Source organism: Knufia obscura, assembly GCF_036327395.1.
Source record: "Knufia obscura strain CCFEE 5817 isolate CBS 148926 chromosome Unknown scaffold_14, whole genome shotgun sequence".
Lineage (NCBI taxonomy): Eukaryota > Fungi > Ascomycota > Eurotiomycetes > Chaetothyriales > Trichomeriaceae > Knufia > Knufia obscura.
Genome location: NW_027042700.1, coordinates 683,061 through 703,667, shown reverse-complemented (window position 1 = coordinate 703,667; position 20,607 = coordinate 683,061). Strand labels below are relative to the sequence as shown.

The 20,607-nt window shown below is 51.9% G+C and overlaps 9 protein-coding genes across 9 annotated transcripts; 2 read left to right on the top strand and 7 right to left on the bottom strand.

Annotated features, from left to right (window-relative positions):
- Positions 1 to 121: 121 nt before the first annotated feature.
- Positions 122 to 1,024, bottom strand: PMZ80_009795 (uncharacterized protein; the record flags this gene model as incomplete). The annotated part of the gene is made up of 1 exon (XM_064878188.1): positions 122 to 1,024. One exon carries the CDS (start codon positions 1,022 to 1,024, stop codon positions 122 to 124), a length of 903 nt encoding a protein of 300 aa, XP_064726296.1.
- Positions 1,025 to 1,618: 594 nt separating this feature from the next.
- DIT2 (cytochrome P450-dit2) lies at positions 1,619 to 3,139 on the bottom strand (the record flags this gene model as incomplete). Its single annotated transcript, XM_064878187.1, has 1 exon — positions 1,619 to 3,139. The coding sequence occupies one exon, from the start codon at positions 3,137 to 3,139 to the stop codon at positions 1,619 to 1,621; it is 1,521 nt and encodes a 506-aa protein (XP_064726295.1).
- A 1,090-nt stretch (positions 3,140 to 4,229) lies between these two features.
- On the bottom strand, positions 4,230 to 5,267 carry pis1 (phosphatidylinositol synthase 1 (CDP-alcohol phosphatidyltransferase1); the record flags this gene model as incomplete). The annotated part of the gene is made up of 3 exons (XM_064878186.1): positions 4,230 to 4,637; positions 4,703 to 5,000; positions 5,128 to 5,267. 3 exons carry the CDS (start codon positions 5,265 to 5,267, stop codon positions 4,230 to 4,232), a joined length of 846 nt encoding a protein of 281 aa, XP_064726294.1.
- Positions 5,268 to 5,641: 374 nt separating this feature from the next.
- PTC6 (Protein phosphatase 2C 6) lies at positions 5,642 to 7,423 on the bottom strand (the record flags this gene model as incomplete). The annotated part of the gene is made up of 1 exon (XM_064878185.1): positions 5,642 to 7,423. The coding sequence occupies one exon, from the start codon at positions 7,421 to 7,423 to the stop codon at positions 5,642 to 5,644; it is 1,782 nt and encodes a 593-aa protein (XP_064726293.1).
- Positions 7,424 to 7,725: 302 nt separating this feature from the next.
- On the bottom strand, positions 7,726 to 8,631 carry TFC7 (C6 zinc cluster transcription factor-like protein; the record flags this gene model as incomplete). The annotated part of the gene is made up of 1 exon (XM_064878184.1): positions 7,726 to 8,631. One exon carries the CDS (start codon positions 8,629 to 8,631, stop codon positions 7,726 to 7,728), a length of 906 nt encoding a protein of 301 aa, XP_064726292.1.
- A 535-nt stretch (positions 8,632 to 9,166) lies between these two features.
- On the top strand, positions 9,167 to 11,194 carry PMZ80_009790 (uncharacterized protein; the record flags this gene model as incomplete). The annotated part of the gene is made up of 1 exon (XM_064878183.1): positions 9,167 to 11,194. One exon carries the CDS (start codon positions 9,167 to 9,169, stop codon positions 11,192 to 11,194), a length of 2,028 nt encoding a protein of 675 aa, XP_064726291.1.
- A 230-nt stretch (positions 11,195 to 11,424) lies between these two features.
- Positions 11,425 to 14,039, top strand: mcl1 (DNA polymerase alpha accessory factor Mcl1; the record flags this gene model as incomplete). The annotated part of the gene is made up of 2 exons (XM_064878182.1): positions 11,425 to 11,619; positions 11,667 to 14,039. 2 exons carry the CDS (start codon positions 11,425 to 11,427, stop codon positions 14,037 to 14,039), a joined length of 2,568 nt encoding a protein of 855 aa, XP_064726290.1.
- Positions 14,040 to 14,338: 299 nt separating this feature from the next.
- PMZ80_009788 (uncharacterized protein) lies at positions 14,339 to 18,610 on the bottom strand (the record flags this gene model as incomplete). The annotated part of the gene is made up of 1 exon (XM_064878181.1): positions 14,339 to 18,610. The coding sequence occupies one exon, from the start codon at positions 18,608 to 18,610 to the stop codon at positions 14,339 to 14,341; it is 4,272 nt and encodes a 1,423-aa protein (XP_064726289.1).
- A 585-nt stretch (positions 18,611 to 19,195) lies between these two features.
- On the bottom strand, positions 19,196 to 20,038 carry PMZ80_009787 (uncharacterized protein; the record flags this gene model as incomplete). The annotated part of the gene is made up of 1 exon (XM_064878180.1): positions 19,196 to 20,038. One exon carries the CDS (start codon positions 20,036 to 20,038, stop codon positions 19,196 to 19,198), a length of 843 nt encoding a protein of 280 aa, XP_064726288.1.
- Positions 20,039 to 20,607: the final 569 nt, after the last annotated feature.

The following is a 20,607-nucleotide window of genomic DNA, read 5'->3' as shown; positions in this document are numbered from 1 at the left end:
ATCCAATCATGATACCCTCATCACTTCCCAATCCTCTAGCCCTGAGCTTCCAATCTCACGACCCCCAGTCAACTCTGACTACACCCTGAAACCCACCTCAGAAGCATCTCACCAACCCATCTCATTCATAATAAGGATCAACCTCCCCCTCCCCAACATTCTCCCTCCACTCATACTCCAACCTCCTCCCAACGCCCCTCGCAAAATCTCCTCCCCAAACCTCCGCAACAAACCACAACATCAAATCCATCCCCGCGCTGATCCCCGCGCTCGTCCAAATCTCCCCATCAAACCCCCCCTCCTTCCCCTGTACCTCTTCCGGCAAACTCCGAACCCACCTCCTCTTCTCCAACCACTTCACCCCCTCATGCCTCTTCGCAACCTTCTCAAACGCCATAGCGTTGGTGGTCGCACGACGACCGTCGAGTAGCCCGGTATGCGCGAGCAAATCACTCCCCGTGCAAACCGTCATCACCGCGCTCCGCACATATCCCTCCAGACACACCGCCCTCACAAACTCAATCGCAGACTTGACATTCAACGTCCGCTCACCAGAGACGTTGTCAACGCGGTACAACCGACTCCCAATCCCACCGGGGATAAACAACACATCTACATTCCGGCTCTCCTTGCGTACCTCCCACCTCCCCGTCTCACTATTCCTCCCCCTAACATTCACCTCCACCTTCCCCGTATCCCTCAACTCCCTCAATGCGTCCTCGAAGCTCACATCCGCGTTAAGCGTAGGATTAAACCCCCGTCCCCCAACCATCCCCTCATCGTCCCGTGGCATCTCGCCGCTCTCCTCAAAGTCCCAGTCTGCATCAACAGGCGGTATAGCAGCGAGATTTATAGCCCCCAAATCCTCAGCTAGAAACGTCAGAGTAAAATTTCGACCTTGTTGTGTCTTTGTGATGGTGGAGAGGATGTCGAGGGGGCCGGCACTGTCGAGAAGTTGGTGGCCGTGGTAGAGAACGACAAAAAAGTTTTGGGGGGTTGGGACGGAAGTATTGGTGAGGGGCATGTTGGTGGTTGTGATGGGATGGGATGTAAGTGAGTGATGTGAGGGTTATGTGATTGTGAGGTGAAGTGTCTCGAGATTGTAGTGGAGGTAAAGAAGTAATGTGTTGTGTTATTCTTGACCAGTGACTCGAATCAGTATTGTATCGTTGTAGTTGTATAGCTGAGGAGACGACTCGATTGGAGTCAAGCGTCCGCAAGGCGTTGCGCTTAGTAATTGTCGTTGTGTTTGAGCAGGTTTCTGGGGTTCTCTCCTCCTGTGGCTTGAGATCGTCTTTTCCTATTGGACTGTCCCTTGCAGATGACCTGTGGTGTAGAAGGTAGTATTTCTTGGTTGCTTGGGACTGTCGCTTTATAGTAAGGCGTTCTGGCGTTCAAGTCCGTGGAGGTAAGTAACGATTGAGAAATGGCAAAAGAGTCTAGGGAACATCGATATCTTTATACACTTGTGCTGCCTGAAACATGTTACTGGTACGCTAAGACACCATGCTGCCTAACCATAGTTATCAAAGTACAGGTCCTCAGACTAATAAAATCTCTTACTGCGATGCTCCAAAGTGCACAAGACTGTCATCCTATCCTACTTCACAACCAATACTCACTCTTCCTCCTTAACCTTGGTGATCACAAATCTACCACCTCTTTCATGGTCCTTGACGTACTCGCCGGTGAACTTTCCTTCCTTCAAAGCGTCTTCCACGACCTTGGCTTTGCATAGCATTGTTTCGACCTCCCCGTCACCGTCATGTACATCAACAAGAGAGTTGTGCCACGGTGTCGGAACGTGGAGATGGGAGTGAGACTCGGCGACGGCATGCTCCTGAGTGACGACAAGCCCGCTGGAATCGCTGACAGGCTTGAACGGCATTAGCCTGACTGCAAACTTTGGTCCAGCATTGTCATGAGCATGAATAGACAAACGAATGTATCGTGGCATGAGGCCTTCGACAAGCCATGAATAGGACTGATTTCGTTGAATCATTTCAAACGCCACGGTTTCTGCTGCCCTCTTTCGCTGGGATGTGGTCGCATCTTTGAAGTCTGGAGAGCAGGCTAGATCCTCGAACATGAATCTGGAGAAGCCTCGATAGAGAGCCGTGATGGCATGATCCGGTACAGTCTTGATGAGATCTCGGAGGTATTCCTCAGGCGGGGCTTGTGTTCTGACTAGGATGGTTCGGCAGAGGTCATCGTGCTCTTCGATCTTCGTATTGACAGGATGACGGATGGGTTGCAAAGTTGGCACCCTCGCCCACAAGAGACTTGCTTGAGCATCCGGAAACAGCAATCGATCCAGATTGTAGAATTGGATGCCGCCTCTTTCGGCAGTGCATCCGTCCTTCTTTTGAATCGGGGCATGCATAACCTTCAGTGCCTCATTGTACTTCGTAACAAGGGCATCGTCGGTTCCTTGGCAATCCGCAAAGACGTGACCGTCTGAAACGATGCTAATGCAACATCCAGGTTTATAGATTTTCTCAACATCATGAATGAATGATTGCAGCGTGGTCAAGGCCTCATACTCAGCACCATCTGGCATGGTAGAGGCGGCTTTCTCGGGGTTGGTGGTCTTGCAAGGGAAAGCCGGCAAAGCCAGATCTACCATCATGCGCTTGTTCGTGTAGTATGCAACTTTCATCATGAATAGCTTTCTGCCCGTAGCTTTCCACCCCTTGAGATCGAAGGCATCGAAGAGAAGTCGTTCTTCGAATAGTGAGGTAAACCTATAAGCAAGCATGAGTGCATCAGAACTGAATGCCACCTTGCGGATAGGCTGGTCTGCACCACTCTTGGTAAGGAGGTATGCTGTGTAGTCTCTCAGCTCCTGGGCTCCATCTTGGTCCGTTCGTGCTTTGAGAAGGATGCCATACTGACCACGAAGCTCATAGACGATGAAGCGTAGGCCAGCAGCTGTGGCTGAATGCTGATATCGATGGAAGGTAGGTAGAATATCGTCTTTCATCGGCCAATCACGGTAGCCAGCAACTGCCCAGAGCTCCTCGTAGTACTGTTCATCTTCGCTTGCACCACTTGGATGGAGTACGCCGGTGTCGTCGTTTCGTTCAAAAGTGGTCACGATTTCGCTGTGGATCGTGGTGGGTGGACAGAAAGACCCCATGATTGCGTGGATAAGTAGAAAGGGCAAGATTTAGAGGATATGCTGATAGTAGTACAGCCTGGGAAGAGATGGTGGGTGTTTCTCTTGTATTTCCAATTGTTGATTGTTGCACCTTGATAAGCCATACTGCAAGCTCCGCTGTAGCTATGCAGTCATGTCATGTTGATGCAGGCGCAATCAAGAGCTTCGAGATCGTGCCTTCCAACTCCTGGCTGAACGTACCTAGAAACAGCCGTTTCAATGCAAGGACGGTACTTCCACGTCAAGCTGATTAGCAGCCTCGAGTTTGTTCTGGCAGCTGCGCGTCAGCTGCTCGCCAATTCCTGCAATCCTAGATGTAGGCATTGGTATTACAAAATCAGATGTGCCATGACCACGACCTTGCATGATGGCCAGCAAGCAGTTGCTGGAGCGTCGCGCTTGCCACTTGCTACGGTCTGCAATATCGACTCACGGAAGTCGAACATACAGACCGTTCTTGGCACTTGCCACAAAATTCGATATAGCCATGAAGTCTCGCACCTTCCGGCTTCCAAGACGCCATGTGCCGCACATGCGCCGATTGCTCGCAAGGATTGAACATAAACCCCAATTGAGCAGGAGATATCTTCGACCAGACATTGGTCAACGGAAAGGACAAGATGGATGTACATCTCTAGCAGTGCTCACGATGTCGCAGAAGCTCATACGACACAAGATCTGAGGAGCCTACTAAGTCAGGCGATGAACTTGTTCCGGCCGGACCAGCACATATCCAGTATGCTCGAATATGCTAGCTGAAGGGTGTCCTGCTCCTGTGGCTAAATGTTTGCGTAGCTGTTGCCTCAGATAGTCGCAAAAAATTACCCGACCCAACTTCCGAACAGGCGTTTAGTACCTGGAAGAATCGTGTGTTGGCCCGCAGATGTTACTTTGCCTTAATGATCCTATAGCTTGGATTGTGGCGCTTAAAGTTTGAGCTGTCGTGCATGCCGCGAAGAGCATGTCTCACCAACGATCAAGATGACCGTTGCAACGGTTATCTTGCGGCGTCTTCACAGTAGTATATTCATTGGCCTCGTGACGGCTCTTTCTATCCATTCAGTTTAGCTCAACTCGTCTTCTTCACCCCCGCCCTAATGCCTGCCTTCTTCCTCGCCGCGACATCACCCTCGCCCAACCACTTACTCGCCTTCACGAGCTGAATGACATTGATAATCTGCTTTCCAGCCATGACTGGGAAGCTGATACCAGTCAATATCCACGGCACAGTACTATCCATCTTGTTTGCTCTGGCCATTTCTAGTGCGCCTGCTGACCAGGGGTTCGTAAAGAGCATACTGGGCTTTGGATGGGCCGGGGAGCCTGGTTGGGCTGGTGACGCTGCGTTGAGAGCAGGGGAGCTCGAGGGATCGGCAGGGACGAGGAGTGAGGGTGAGAGGAGTGGTGAAGAGAAGGAGAGGAGGTAGAGGGCTATGAAGAAGAGTTCGTTGAGGGCGCAGAAGAGGAAGAGGACGGTCTATACACGACGATTGTTAGCATGCGCTGACAGGCCTCGAAGAAGTGGTGGCCCACGATACTCACCCTGTTCGTGTAGTACAAATGCAAGATCCAACTCCTGCTACTATCAACCTTCTTGTGACTCTGTCCACTCCCACCCATGCTCAGTGTCGCATACATATGGATGTAATGGCTCGCCAGGTCGAGGCTGATCAGGCCCTGGAAGACGATACTCCATCTTGGGAACGCTGATGCCAGGAAAACAAGGAGACACGAGGTTGTGCATCGATCCGTAACCATATCCAGAACTGCGCCGAATGTGGTGGACTGGTTGTATCTTCGCGCTGCGAAACCGTCCAGCGCATCAAGGAGACATGATACACTGTAGAGGAGCGAGCATGTTCGTGGGTGTAAGGGCATGTAGTAAAGAGAGGCCACTGCAAGGACGATTCGAGAATAGCCTGCTGTCTGTTAGACCACTGTGCTTGTGCTCTGGCTGGCTGGCGCACCCACCGATGATGTTGGGTAAGAACAGGAAGATGTTTTCTTCCTTCTGTATCCGTTCGTCAAGTTGCTGTAACACAACTTCACTCATTTTCCGCGTTCTTCCTCCTGTCGCATGTCCATTAGGCTGCTTGTCCTCGGCCATGATTGTGGTCGCGCGATTTGGTAGCAACGATGGGTGGTTGTCGCTGGAACGTCCGAGAATTGGAAGAGTCTGTCCTCGAGTTGAAGATTACGAAAATCAGCAGCAGATGAGAGCACAGCGAGAGTAACTGTGTGTGCCGTCTTTGGCAGTTGCCTTATCTCATTCTCGACGATAGATGCCAATGCTTGGGGGACCCCGAACATGTGTTGCATAATTTGTAGCAGAACTCCGGAAGTGCCGAACCGGTTCTCCAGGTTTAACGGGCACGAACAGCGTGAAGTTAGTCAGCTTCAAATCATGCTCAGGAACCTAACACGAGCAACCAATATCATCTGTAACCAAAGAATATATACAGGTCATTATTCATTACATAGCTACTGCCGCCTGTTCCGGGGGTCCATAGCATCCTGCCTCTTGTAGTCTCGAGACTCCTTCGTGCCTAAGCTACCATAACCTCCCTCCTGTCGCCGTTCCCATCCCCCTAGCCGGACTACCAGGCAAGTGGCATTGTCACCTTCAGCCGAAACTTCAGTTGCAAAGCTGATCACATTTCTCGCTGCCTGCTCGGGTGTCTTTGCTTCTTTGACAATATCAACAATTTCTTGGTCGTTCAATGTACCCGAGACACCGTCCGAGACGAGTACCATGAATGAGTACTCGGCTGCCCCAAGCTCGACCCTTCGTATTTCTGGCTCTGCAGAGACTCCTATCCTCTTTGAGCCAATGTCTCCGAAGGCTCTCGTATTGGCAAGGCCTGATATTCGTTCTTCGCCAAAAGAGTCGGTAACGAATGTAGCTGCGTATCGCCGTAGTCTGTTGGCCTCTATAGGCGACGACGGATGGTGATCTGTGGTCAATGGTATACCCACACCTGTAGCAGTTGAGCATAGCAGTATTCTGGTATCACCCACATGAGCGACAAGCATTGAAGAAGAAGTGGCTGGATTCCAAAATGGTGTAGGCGAAGGTGTCGATAAAACGGCGATGCTGCATGTGCTTCCACCTTTGAACGACCTTTGCTGCTGTTTGGTAATAGGCTGGGGAGTTCCTATTATGTAGTCATCTTCGTTGAGCGGCCTCTCTGCCTTCACCTTGTCCTTCTTATCAGCCTCCAGTGCTGCTTGTGCTGAGACGAAATCATAGTCGGCTTTCAGGAAAGCATATGTGACCACTTCTTCTATATCAGACCCCTGTGATTCGAAGTTCTTGTTATTCCCAGGGTCCTTCTCGGCTTCTGTGTTGTCGCCGTAGACGGAGAAGTATGCAGGCTTGAAGCGTCTGAAGTAGCCACCGACGAGCTTCTTCCAATTCTGCACAAGCTGTTTTTCGAGATCTCGAATGCTTTCCTGATCTGCATCTTGCTTCACAGGCGGTGCACTCTCCATGTATGCAGGTTGTTCATCATCGGTGTAGCCATTCGCGATTTTGTCGGGCAGGTCTTTCTTGTCCACCACATGCACCGACTTCAATGCTTCTTGGGCTGCCTGCTTGATTTCTCCTTCTTCGGCGCCTGCTTCGGCCTTTTTCGAGCCAACTGTGGGTAAGCTTGACTGCAGATGGAACTGGCTTGCTGTCCGTTCTAGGTAGCCATGGAGCTCTTCTCTCAAGTAGCCACTACACTCAGCTCCACCGTGCCCATCAAAGACACCAAAGTAGAAGACTTGTGGATCACCACTGGCATTTTCCGCACTCTGGACTTCTCTGCTCCTGCCCGTGGTGATGGATCTAGGAGGCCGCTTGGCGAATGCCGGAAGCTCAATGACTCCGGCCTGGTGCGAGTCCTCATTATATGGTCTGCTCCCTCTCGACACACATGCGCCGTAGTGGTGTTTCGCGCTCTTAAGAGGAATCCGTACGACGGTGGTATCTCGAGAAACAGACGGAGGTGCTGCTGCAGCTGATCGATGGCTACCGGTGTGCGGGGTCGATGATTTGCGGTCAAACTTGTGGGAGAGACCAGCTGCTCCTCGTGAGTCTGGGTGTAGTGAGGATGATGGCAAATGTGTCACGAAATAGTCGTGAAAATGGCGTCTTTGTTGTGCGCCATAGCTGGCAGTTGGTGGAGGGACCTTCGACCGATCCCGAGAGAGCTGTCGAATGTATTGAGGTAAAAGTTCAGCATATCGCTCCGGGTTGACTTTGCTGCCGCGTAACATGGCAGTTTCCACGTTTCCGGCCAGCCATGACATTGGTTGTCTACTCGGTGGCGGATTAAGATACAGTTGAGGAGGAAGAATAAGTTGCATCAGTCAAGGAAGCTACTCTAGGCCCCGGTTGATCTGCGGTTCGCGTGCCGGCTCCTCACATCGAGTCGCTTTTTCCGGAGTCTCCACGTTGTCACCGAAGTCTACTAGCTATTTCACCGAGCACGAGTCAGCATCACCGACTTCAGTACACAAGAGCATGTCTGAACATGATACATAGGATAGCTTCTATGCTCCTAACAAGTGGCTGCTTGTCACAGCTTTGCATCGCTCGCCTCGCGCACCCCTCCATCCACAGTGATCGGGCCCTGCGCCAACCCCGGACCATACGAATCAAAACTCTCGTCACCATGAAAATGCCATCCTCTTTCCTCACCACCACTCAGGTGACCACACCAGCTATTCAATATACAGTCCCATCCGCCCGTCACTCCCTTGCCTCGCCAATCTTCCTCGTCGTATCCCGCATCTGTGTTGCGCCTCTGGAATTTGCTGATACCACAAGTGAAGCATTTAAAGTCTTCATCATCTAGGTCCTCCGGCATTTCACCAGTGAGTACTCGTCCTGAGCATATTATCTGAGCCGCATGGCCGCATATCAGCAAGGTGACTGCTTCTGATCCTCGACCCACGGACTCGTACTCTTGGTCGATGTCCTGTATTACTCTCGTGAAGGCCTTAGCAATGCGATCGTGAATTTCCTCTATCCTCTCACCATGCCTATCTGGGATGATTTTTGATTGGTATTGCTCATCAACGAACGAATAGAACTCCTCCTTCAGACGGGCTGCCTCTGCTGGGACTGGCTGCTCGAACCATGCATGACCGAACCATTCTCCGAAACCTCTCTCGCCGCGGACTTGCAGATTTGGTGCAGCAATGCTTCTCAGCCGCTCGACCGTAGGCTTCAGCGTCTGCAGACAGCGGTAGAACAGGCTTGAATATACTCGAAGTCGATCCTGCTTTGCCAGTTCCCCCAGCTGCTCCGCAAGATATGTACCTGTTTCTACCGCTTGGTCAACCCCATGAGACGCGAGAGGAGGGTCTGCCGGCAGCTTCGTAGGAAATGGATGATTGGCCGTGTACTTTCCTGTGGTTGGATCGAGTGTCCAGGCTATGCGGTGGCCATGTCTCAGTAGAAGTATCTCGGTGACCGGCATGATTTGCGGATGGTTCTGATTTCTGGGCAACCTGACCTACACTTCCTCGGTTGTCTTCTAGTAGCAGTGTCCGTAATCGTGATGGAACAAGAAATCAGACGGAGTGCTATGCGATTGTCAAATTCAGCGTACCACGGATCTTTGTACAATGTAGATTGATTAGCGCAATTGGAGGGAACAGTTGCCTCGGGACCTGGAAACATCATTGTAGATTTTCATACTTATCGGAGCTTCACGTTGAGATCTCCGTCAATCACTTTCAATAGCGCTTCCGCTTTGCTGCGATCAGATAATCATGAATAGATTCGGCCTAGGAACGTGATGTGCCCCAGGGTCAACGTCGACAGTAGGCCTGATACAAGCCCAGTCAACATAGACCGCTACTCTTGCACAGACGACGTAGAAGGTGAAGAGGGAAATAGCTGCTTCGACCTTAACGGTAGCCCAATAAGTTTGCTCTGTTTGACGGCGTTGACGTTCCTCAAGCTCAGCAAGAAGGTACTCGGTGCCAGCTCGTTATCCTCAGAGCCACAACATGAAAGCATGCGCGCCTGCTAAACAATTCGACAAAGTCCTCCGAAAAACATTCCTTTGCCCATCGTGCTCTAGTCAGCGAGTCCCATACCCGGCGCATTCACCACGGAAGCGACCACGGCTAGAACGACATGCGTCGACGTTAAGCACGACCGCCATCAATGGTACGAGACAAGTCCCTCAGCGAAACCTGCCTCTCTACGAGGCCTTGACAGAAGTCAAAGCCAAAGCTTCAGGTCATGTCAATCTGAGCAGACTGCAGCTAGCTCTACAAGGTCTTGAATCCGAGCGACCTGTCACGCGCATAGCTCTTCTCGGCTTGGATGTTCAAGATGCTGCAAGGCAGATAGTACGGTTACTGTTGGCAGATGCGCTGGAAGATGCACAGCCATGGGAAGAGCAGATACTACAGCAGCAAGCGGCTCTGGGCATTCTGATCAGATATGGTCAGCCACAGAATTCAACTTTCAGACAGCGAACAACACTGCCCATTCTACATGTACCCTCACCTGTCCTCGAACGACTCAATGTCGAGCTCCTAATATCGTCGGTCAATGCTGAGCATGGTAGTACCACAAATGTGCCCGCCGAAACCTTCCTCGCTCCAGCCGTTGGTGTGCCTACAGCTTTCGATGGACGCCAAGTCACTGTCAACCAGCCTGTACATAGTACTTTGTTGGTCTCTCAAGGTTTTGATGAGCTTGTCATGGCGATAGAACTGATGTCAGCTACCACCTTCCATACGCAAGAGGATAAACACTCGGTGGTACTGGTCGCAAATTTGCCCGGCGGCAGCTCACAGTCACAACATCGAGTACTGATTTCTGATACGGTCAGAGCTGAGAAGGGCCTTGCAGCAATACGTCAATCGACATCGCAAGCTTCCTTGTACAGCCATGCATGGACCTCCTCGGGCATACCACAGATAATGACCTGGTTCGAGGAACATTCCACTTCAGACAAAGCCTCGCAATATGCCACCTCGCCGGTTGGGAGACTGGTCTCGGCGCTGTTGGGTTCTGCGGCATTGAGCATTGGCAAGACTGACATGTTGCAACGCCAGAGTCAGCGGGTAAGCGGTCTCGATATCGCCACGCGCACCCGCATAGAGTCTGCAGTCGAAGACTTCTCGCGAGCAGCACACCAAGAGCTTCAGTCAGGTCTGGCGTCGGCATGGTCATCACGCAATTGGCGCAAGCTCTCCTGGTATAAGCTGTTCTGGCGTGTCGATGACGTGGGTCTGATCATCTCGGATCTTGTGACGAATACCTGGTTGCCAAAGACGGAACGAGCGGTATACGAGATATCAGGTCGGCTTACACAAATCGGCATCAGTCCTGTGATGGCGGAACCTGCAGTGCCAGAAACACACCAAAAGACTGCCTTTGAGCCAGAGCCGGCGAAACCGACCATACTGGACCCAACGCCAGCGCTACTTGCTACAGCGACTACATCACCTTCGAATGAAATCACCACAGCGCCCTCAGAGCCTGTAATAGAGACGGCTGCCCCAGGTCAATCACCCACTGTGGAGATGAGACCATCGCCGATGTTAATACCTATTACCACAACCATTTCTACATCACGCAGCAGCTATTTAAATAGACAAATTACGATCTTGACAACCACGGCACAACAGCTAGTCTTCCGAACGCTATCAATTTCGGGTCTCTCGGCTGGTCTGTCAGCTCTGACGTATGTGTCGACGATTGCACCAACGTTATACGAAGCCGGAAGCATATTCGCTGCAGGTACGGTCTTCGCACTGTACAGAATGCAGACAGGATGGCAGCAAGCAACGAAAACGCTCGAGCGAGGTTTGTTCGAGGAAGGTAGAGAAGTTGTCAGACGTGTCGTACAGAGAATGCGGGAGCTTGTAGCGGTCAAGGCCACTGAGAAAGCGGCTGGCGATCCGATCGAGCAGAAGATGCTTGAGGACGCGCGAGGGGCGGTTGAGCAGGCTCAGCGTGCATTTGAGGAGCTACATGGGCAGTCTGCAGCTGCTACTCCCAAAAGTAAGAGGCTTTGAGGAGATATATGAAGGACTACTCCAGCGAACCATTGTATGATACCCTGTCTCAATAGATACTGTTCACCTCGGTTTCTTACTGAATGCGGCCCCACTGCCACTTTGAGCGTGGCCATTTACGCGTTACGCGTCTCGACGCGTAACACGAACTTATATTGAATCTTCAACATGTGTTGTAGATTATAGAATGTGCATATTACACACACGATACCCGACAAGTCATAAAAACAATGCCAGACCGACCTCCCGTTGCACCGCGAGTCGCGCAGCCTCCGGGCAAAACATTCCTCGAGTTTTCACCAGATGGCCAGCGCATGCTCGTGGCAGGATGCGCCAACTATGCCCGCTCCTTCAGAACAAATGATGATGGCGAGCCTGACATGATAGATCATGTTCACGATGATACGCTTGCCGTCGTATGTGGTGTAAGTACTCTCCCAGTCGCACAGTAACAGTATATTAATTGCCGTAGAACGACTATGCTATTCTTGGAGCAGAAGACGGAACCGTATGCGAATACTTCGTGGCAGAAGGGAACCAGAACAATCTGAAGGAAGTCCTTGTCCGATTTACCCTGCCGGTGCGAGACGTCGCTGTGTCACCAGATGAGGAATGGATAGCAGCCAGCAGCGACGAAGTAGAGGTCAAAATTGTGAACAGACACGATATCGAGCAGATCCACGTCCTACGAAACCACCCTAAACCCATCAAGCATCTGAGCTACGATCCAACAGGCACATGGCTGGCAGCATCATGTACGGACGGCAAGATCTATATGTACAATGTGGAGGGTGAAGAGCCAAAGTTCGTGAAAGCGATAGACGGCATAATACAGAGGTTAGAGACTGGTGATGATGCCACCTCGAAATGCTTCTGGCACCCAGTAGGTCAGGTGTTTGCATGTGCTACCGCCTCGAGAGAATTGGTCTTCGTGTCAGCAGAGTCTGGCAAGATACAAAAGCGGTTCGCTGGTTTACATAACAGTCCTATCACCTCGATATCCTGGACGGCGAACGCACGAATGCTTGCTTCCTCATCAATTGACGGCTCTCTGATTGTATGGGATGCCAGAACACAACAAGTATTACAACAGCACATGTACGAGAAAATCCTGAACATTGAATGGCACAACAAAGGAGAGAATCTCTTCTGCTGGTCCAACTCATGGGGTGAAGTCTACATCACTCCAAACTTCCTCAAGTACGAAACACATATCGAACTTCTCAAAGCACCACAGGACAAACCAGGAGACCTCCAGCAATCAAAGCCACCACAACCACAACCCGCAGATCCACGAACAAACGGTCTCAAACCCCTCGTCAACGGCCGTCCCCGAGCCCACACCCCCGACAGCCTAGACGACTACCTTGCCGAACCAGGTCTAGGCGACGACTGGATCGACGACGACGACGGCGCAGGCTACAAAAACGAAAACGGCAAGCGACCCTCCGGCCATCTCAACGGCCACACCGACAAACGCACCCGCCAATCCCTCTGGCAACCTCAAATCCACGAATCCTTCCAACCAGGCGCAACCCCCTGGCGCGGCGACCGCAAATACCTAACCCTGAACTTAACAGGCTTCATCTGGACAGTCACCCACTCAACCCACAACACCATAACAGTCGAGTTCTACGACCGCGAAACCCACCGCGACTTCCACTTCACCGATCCCTTCCAGTACGACAAAGCCTGTCTCAACGAGCACGGCGCCCTCTTCTCCGCCCCACCGAACCCATCACAGAACCAGCCAGCCGTGATCTTCTACAGACCCCACGAAACCTGGACAAACAGATCAGATTTCCGCATCGAATTACCAGACGGCGAGGACGTGTCCTGCATCGCGCTGAGCACACGGTACATCATCGCATGTACAACGCGGAACTACGTCCGCGTATACACCCTCTTCGGCACGCCCCTTCGCATCTGGCGCCTGAAGGCCTCGCCCGCGGTCACCTGCGCCGCATACAACGACTACCTAATCACCATCACCAACGGCCCCGTCACAGCCAATGGACAAACCCAACTCCTCTACAACATCGACAACCTCCGCTACGACGAAGCCCACCAGAACGCCGACCTAGTTGCCCTGGGAACACCGCCCGACGACAACGAAGCACCCACGACCCTCAAATCCCTCTTCTGGACATCCCACGGCGACCCCGCAATCTACGACTCCCTCGGAATCCTCCTGCTCCTCTCGCACTGGCGCACCCCCAACCAAGCAAAATGGATCCCCATCCTCGACACAACACAGCTTGAACGTCTCCGCGGCGGAGGAAAACAGGAGACGTATTGGCCCGTTGCGGTCTCAGATGATAAATTCCATTGTATTATTCTTAAGGGCGGGGATATGTATCCGTATTTTCCGAGACCGCTGTTGAGTGAATTTGAGTTGAGTGTGCCTGTTGGAAGGGTGGCGGCGAGGAAGAATGCAGACGGGGATGCAGATGGGATGGAAGAGGATGGGGATGAGAGCACAACAACGCAAATGCAGATGTCACGGCTAGAAGAATCCTACGTGAGATCTAACATCCTGCTCTCGCTGCACGACGACTACGTCGCCTCGCTCGGCGAGCATGCACCCCACAGGGACAAAACGGAACTCGCGAGACAAGAGATAGAAGTCGACAAGCTGTTGCTTCAACTCCTCGCCGCGGAATGCAGAGAGGGAGAGGATAGGGGTATGAAGGCTTTGGAAATCGTGAGGATGATGAGGGATATGGGCGGGAAGATGATTGAGGCGGCGAGTAAAGTTGCGGGACGGTGGGGGAGGGGTGTGTTGGAGGAGAAGATAAGGGAGGTGGGGGAGAGGAGGGTTATGGGGGTTGAGGAGGATGGGTAGACATTCTGTTATCTGGGTTATATGTAGCGTCAGTCAGCATGAGGGTCTGTGGCTTTTGCCACATGAAAGTGAAAGGCTTCTGTCGTTTCACGAATGTAGTGTTCGTGCATCGTGTTTGTCTGCGTGGTAAATATGTCGTGAGGATGTAAGAAGTACGGGATAGATGGCAGATGGTCACCATCTCGTATAGCATGGTAAGATACACATGCTGGCAGTGACATTCGTGAATCGCTGTCAATGCTGTGATCTACGTTCTTATCCTAATGTACTACCGTGGCACCCAACCTGCGAGCGCCAACTTAGTCCTCGTACGTCGCCCCATCCCTCAGTTCATGGATATTATGCTCCATAGCAGCTTTGCTCCTGGTTACTCTTCCTGATCCCGCCTCGGCCGCAGCAGCAGAAGCTTGACTATGACTCGATTGAGGTCGTTCGTCTGCTTGGTCAGCGTGTACTTGCAGATGTTGAGGTTGCTCGCTTTGCAGCTGGTCTGGTCGTTGCTTCGAGGGGGTATCATTTGCCTCCGAGCCAGTTGTAGATCCTTCATCTTGTTCCTGTGGGTGTTGGTGTTGTGGGATCTTTCGTGGTCGACCTCGCCTCCCACTTGTTGGTTCTTTGCGTGGCCGACCTCGCCCTCTCTTGCTTGGTGTATCAGACACAAGGGACTGCGGTGAGATATCCTGTGCAGTAGGACCTGGTTGCGCAGTCGACTGGACACCTGGATCTTGCCCATTGTCGTCTTCGTCCTCGGTCTCTTGTTCACTGACAGACACGACTTCAAAATCGTCAACGTCGACCCATTGTGTTCCATCTCTTAGCTCGTGGATTAGACTTGTGGATACCCGTTCGTGTCGATGTCTTCGCTTACTTGAGGCGGAGGTTTCTGTTCCAGACATGATCGTACTGTCATCTTCAGCGGGGTGATGTTGAACAGACTCGTGCTCATCATCTGTATGGTCGGAGACAGCGGTCTGCTGGATCTGCACGTGGCGACTGCGACTTCGAGGCGGGGACAACTGTGTTAACCCAGCTTCGGAAGCAGGGGCAGCAGCTTTGCCTTTGTCTTCGGGCCCAGCTGCTGCGGCTGATGCTGACCTGGTGCTACGCGTCGCCATCCCGGACGCGGGCGATGTCAGACTAGCCACTGCTGACGTTGGTCTCGTTGGCGTAGGGCCTCTAGCTGAGTCCTTCGAGAAAGTAGGCGATGTGGGGTTGAAGCTTGGACTTGGTTCTTGCTCTGAAGGAGGTTCACTGTCTCTGCTGTCACGATCTTGACGTGTCCTCCTAGGACTTCGCCGGAGGTCAAGCGGCTGAGGCGCTGGCTTCTTAAGCACTGCCCTGCCGTCAGCGGCCTGCGACTGAGTCTGCGTTGGGAGATCTGGATATCTGTTCTTTCCCTGGTTCGTCCACCATCCAAACAGCCTGGCAGCGAACGCTCTCTCCATGTCTCCAAATTCAACAGGTGGTCCTGCTACACTCGCATTTTGCTCGGTTGAATTGAAGACTGCCCATGCGGATTCGTCGGTGCTGAGCAAGAATGGTTTGTGAAGCTGTGTTTGGACCTTGAAATTGCGTAGAAGGACAACATCGCCACGTTTTACGGCAGGTATAGCATGCTTGCGGGGTCGAAAGATCTGTGCTGTGGTCGTTGTGCTATTGTCAGCCGATGCAGAGGAGTCTGCTAAGTGAATAGTTGCATTGAAGTCCTTGGGGCCAGACTTGGCACGTTCCGGCGCAGTAGCATCAGCTGTGCAGATTGCCATAACATCAACGAGCTGATCATAATAGTCGCCCAGGTAGTCAAGGTAGACATAATAACCCATATTCGTTGCTACACCACGGCTAGATGCCCAGGGCGCATTGCCAGCTTCAGTCGGCTGTCTCATTTCCAGCATAGGCTGAGCGACAGGTCTTTCGCGTTCTTCGTCGATATGCATTTCGCTCCTGGGGCTAGATGATCCGAGTCCAATTTGCTCGCTAGTCTGCCCTGTCGAGAGTGATGCATTCTCGGACAGTGCGGCATTCTTGACCTTGGTTGCTGGCTTGCGAGGTGTAAAATAGTCGCTATACACATTGTCGGACATAGGAGGCTTCTCCAGCAAGCGTCTTGAAGCACGACGAGTGGGTGGTCCGTCAGTTTGTGGCAGCGGAGGCAATGCATCGTCGCGCTCGACTAACGGATGATCCACTTCTTCTGGTGGCAGTTGCTGGTTGTCAAATGGCCTTGAGAGCGTTTCATACACGAGATCAGGTTGTAACTCTCCTTGGTCTTCCGGGGACGTATTGTTGATCTGCACGCCTTGTGGAGTAGATGGCTCATCGACGACTGCCCCAGGTCCTTCACTCGCGGACTGAGAGAGCACTGTATCTGTTATACCCTCTTCCATACCGGAGTCTTTATGGTCGTCTGTGCTGTCAAGGATGTCAATTGGCTGGCCGTTGACGGGAGCAAGCTCGACGTCGACCATGTCAACAGGTAGCAATGGCATTGCCACAGGCCCCACTTCGTCTGGCATGCCATCAAAGTATTGTGGTGACCTTGTAGAAGCCGGCGCGGCTCCATTGAAAGTCGACATATCATCACGATCTGGAGCGACATCATCCTCGGACTGCATTGCGGATTCTGGGCTCTCAAGATCAACGTAGGTGTGCGGAAGCTCCGGCCCGTCTTCGTTGCGCTTGTCTCCAACAAGTACTGCGTTAGATCTCGCTGATATTGGTAATGAACTCGCCACCGAAGGAGTTTCAGCAGCAACAGACACTTCTGACTCGGACTCTAATATCTCATCCAATATCTCTTCTGCTTCCTGAGCGTCAAGCACTGTCTGCTTCGCTGCCAAGTCCTCGTTCATATCTTCGCGCAATTCGTCTTCGTCCGCGTCGTCGTCAGTCTCGCCCTCTCCAGTCTCACCAGTGGCTTGATCTTCTTCTCCTTTGCTGTCATTATCGTCATCGTCCAGAAGGATCGGATTCCCAGCATTCGACGTAGTCGCGGCTGTCATTTGCGGGAACGCATGCTGCTCTTCAAGCGCTGACTCTGGTTCGAACAGTCTCAAAGCTGGTGGGCCATACATGTCTTCATCTTCATTGACATTGCCAATTGTTTCAGCTCCAAAACCTTCGCCGTTCTCGATCTCGATTTGCTGCTGCAGAGCATCAAGATCAATGTCTTGCGCTACCAAACCGCTGGGTGGTATTGCTAGTTGAGCATCGTGTTCTAGGACTGTCTGAGTGACCTCTTGATAGAAAGCCGGTACGGGGGTCTCTGACCGCTCAGTCAGCATTGCAGCATCTTGCACGTCCCTTTCAGATACCGGTAAGACCGCATTTGCCTGCTCGATCGGCTGGGCACTGGCATCGATCTGTGAGGTGTGACCTGGGAAGGATGGAAAGTGTTGGTTATTCGAGACAAAAGGAGAGACAATCGGCAAGCCAGGCGAGGTTACGGCTTCGAGCCTGGGTGTAGCGACACTCGTGCTGGCAGCAGGAGACATGCTCATTCGCTCCACCGGTATTATCTGGTCGGTGGATGAGGAAGATGACTCGCTTTCATCATCGTGTTCGCTCTCTGGTGATGGTAGCTGCTCGAAATGCTTATACTCGATGCTGGCGTGATCATCGATGCTTGAGGCAGAACCATTTTCGATGGACGTATGTTTCAGCATTTGAGGTTGCTCCTCTCGTGGTACTTCAGCGAAGTGTGGTTCAGCAACAAGACTCTTGACAGGGGATGGACCCTGGGTCACGTCTACCACCTCTTCGGCCTCAGAGACGTGTTCATCTCCTGGTGAGGTACCATCAACAACGCCACTGTCGCCTGGAGTATGGTCAACGTCGACATCAAGCTCTTCGTCTGAATCTGCAAGCCTCCACGCTCCACTGTAGCGAGCGAACTTTGCTCTCTTACGACCTCGACCTTGAACGTAACCATCTTCTTCTGTGAAGGGATCAACAAGTGAGCCAGGAAATGAATTCGAGGAGAGTCTTTGGGAAGTTCTAAATTTAGCTGCAGAGTCGGGCGCTGCTCTTGTCTTTGAGATGTCGAGAGTATGACTGGATGCTGGAGTCTCGAACTCTATAATGGCACCATTCCTTCCATGAGATAGCTGAGGAGGAGACGTAGGTGGTGTGGTCGGAGCGACGAAGTTGACGAGTCTCGTTGAACCATTATCTGGGAATACATGCAACACGACAGCTCGGCGGGAGTGTAGTGTGAAGCCGGCCTTCTTGCCAGGCGTAGAGACCTCATCTTGCTCTGCCACCAGCTCAATGTCTCTCAAGCCCAGTTGCACTTTGTCTCCAATGCCAGGCTTTAACCTTGCTACTTCTCTCGCAACTGCGCCGTGAAAGGTGACCTTCACCTGACCTCTGGCCTTGCGAAGTGAGACATCTCTTTCTGCGAGCAGTAACGATAGCTCTTTTGTAGCACTTGAATACGGCCACACAAGTACGACAGCGGCTTCAATGTGTCTGCCACCCGAGATATCTGTGGGACTGAGGTATGCAATATGAATGCGTGTGGTGTTGCTCAGCGCAGTATGCGCTTCTTCGTTCTCGCCGGAGGACGCCATGATGTGCATAGATAGTACACTTCGGGCGATACATACATGGCGCTTGTCTTCAGGTGAAGCATGCTGAAACAAATTGTGAACTCATGGTGAGGAGTTGGTCAATTTCTGGAATGCCCGTGATATGCGCTCGCGTCACGGTGGACGTGGCACGTGGAGGCAAGAACAAGGAACGCGCGATCAATTCACCGTCACGCTTTCCAAGTATCACTGGCCAGAAATCCAGCAAAACCTACTGCATCGTGTTTGTATGATTTCTCGGCATGCTTCAACCATCAGTTGGTTTGACCGAGTACTACAAGTGCAGAGATCTGGGACGTGGGAGAGGCGGAACGCCGTTGGTAGTCAAGGCCCGTGCATCATATCTGGAAGACTTCTCTGTTCTCAAGATCTTGTTTGCATGTAATGCTGTTCTGAACTCAAAGAAAGTATATATACATCATTCAAACCCATCAAAGCAAATTGACCAAAGAAATGCGCCGTATCACACCAAATCCTGTCGGGAGCTCCTGCCTAGAGTCTGCCCGTGGTATCAATCATCGCTAATCGTTCAAACACGCCCTTCCTAGTCCATCCACTCAACTGAATTTAGTCCGTCGAAGACATCTTGTTGAATGGTAAGTTGTTGATCCAAACATCATAGCTGGCACACTTTGTGAATCCAGTCGGAGCAACCACCCCTCGAACCTCCTCAGCTCCCTCTTCCGGCAACGTCAGTGTCTTGTGTCGGCAGTGCATAACGTGGTCGTAACTGATCAATTCCTCGATCATAGGAGCTTGATTCCGTATGGCTCGGACAAGGCGTTCCCACGCGAAGATGCAGTGATGCCTGTGGTAGGACTGGGCAACATAGACAACATCGTGGTCGCCTTTGCGGATTTCCTCGTCGGTGTAGGCTCGTTGAGCTCCGCCATCAGCATACCATGTCCAGTTGCCTGCTTCGAGGAATCGTTCGGATAGAGGTGTGTCCATGCACTCGGGAGGTGTCCACAATTGCATCATAACATCGAAGACACAGCCAGCTGCTCTGGCCTCGTCTGCTGTACCGCCACAATTTCTCATTTCCTGATGGTGCGAGGCATCGAAGGCAGATTCAACAGCATTACCAGTCTGCGCATTTGACTTTGACGCACTGCTTGTTACGACAGGTTGAGCCGAGGCAGAGGCTGTAGCAGCGATTGACTCGGATTGTTTCGAAAGAGCGGCAGTCGTCGCAGCAGGCAGTCGATACGATACTACTGCTGACGATATGACTGCAACAGCAGCAATAAAGGCTGTGAAAAGGACAGCGCCGAGAGCGACGGTAGTGAGCAGAGACCTCTTCTTTGCTTGTGTAGGTGGTGCGCGCACAGCTCTAGATGAACCTTCTCCGACGAGGGGATCTGACGATTCGTCGCCAGCGACTTTGTCATAATAGTGGTCGGCGCTCATTTTTATTTTATATCTTTTGGTTTGGAGTATGAATCGTTATCTCGGAAGTGATGCTCGTTGCAGGATACGAGAGGTACAAAAGAATGGCAGCTGCGAAGAGGTCTGGTGTTAGCGCAACCCAAAACCACACTGGGAAGTAGGACAGCAGTCTACGTACCTTCTTAAGAAGCAGAAAATAGTCAAACAGCAAGTGACTAGGCGGGCAAGTTACACAACTGTTCCCGACAGCGAATACAAGTCTGTTATATTTGAGTGCAGTGGTGAGGTTCAAGAGGAAATGAGAATCACGAATTACAGCTACTAAGAATAAGCCTGCCCACCATGCCTAAGGTTTTCGGAGGGTCTCAGGGGAGACCTTGTTCCTTTTGAGTGGCGTGAGTGCTTCGGCGTGTCATACAGCGTAAAAACAGCAGAAAAGGCCCAGCAGTTTGTGCTCCATTGAAAAATAACATCGCCATTTCATATCTTCCCCAGCTGCCCTGAAAGCCGAAACACCTTCTCTGATTCGGTGGAAGCACAACGGCTTGTTGGTTGATCCAGTCGAGCCCTTAGCCTCTTTCGAGACCGTC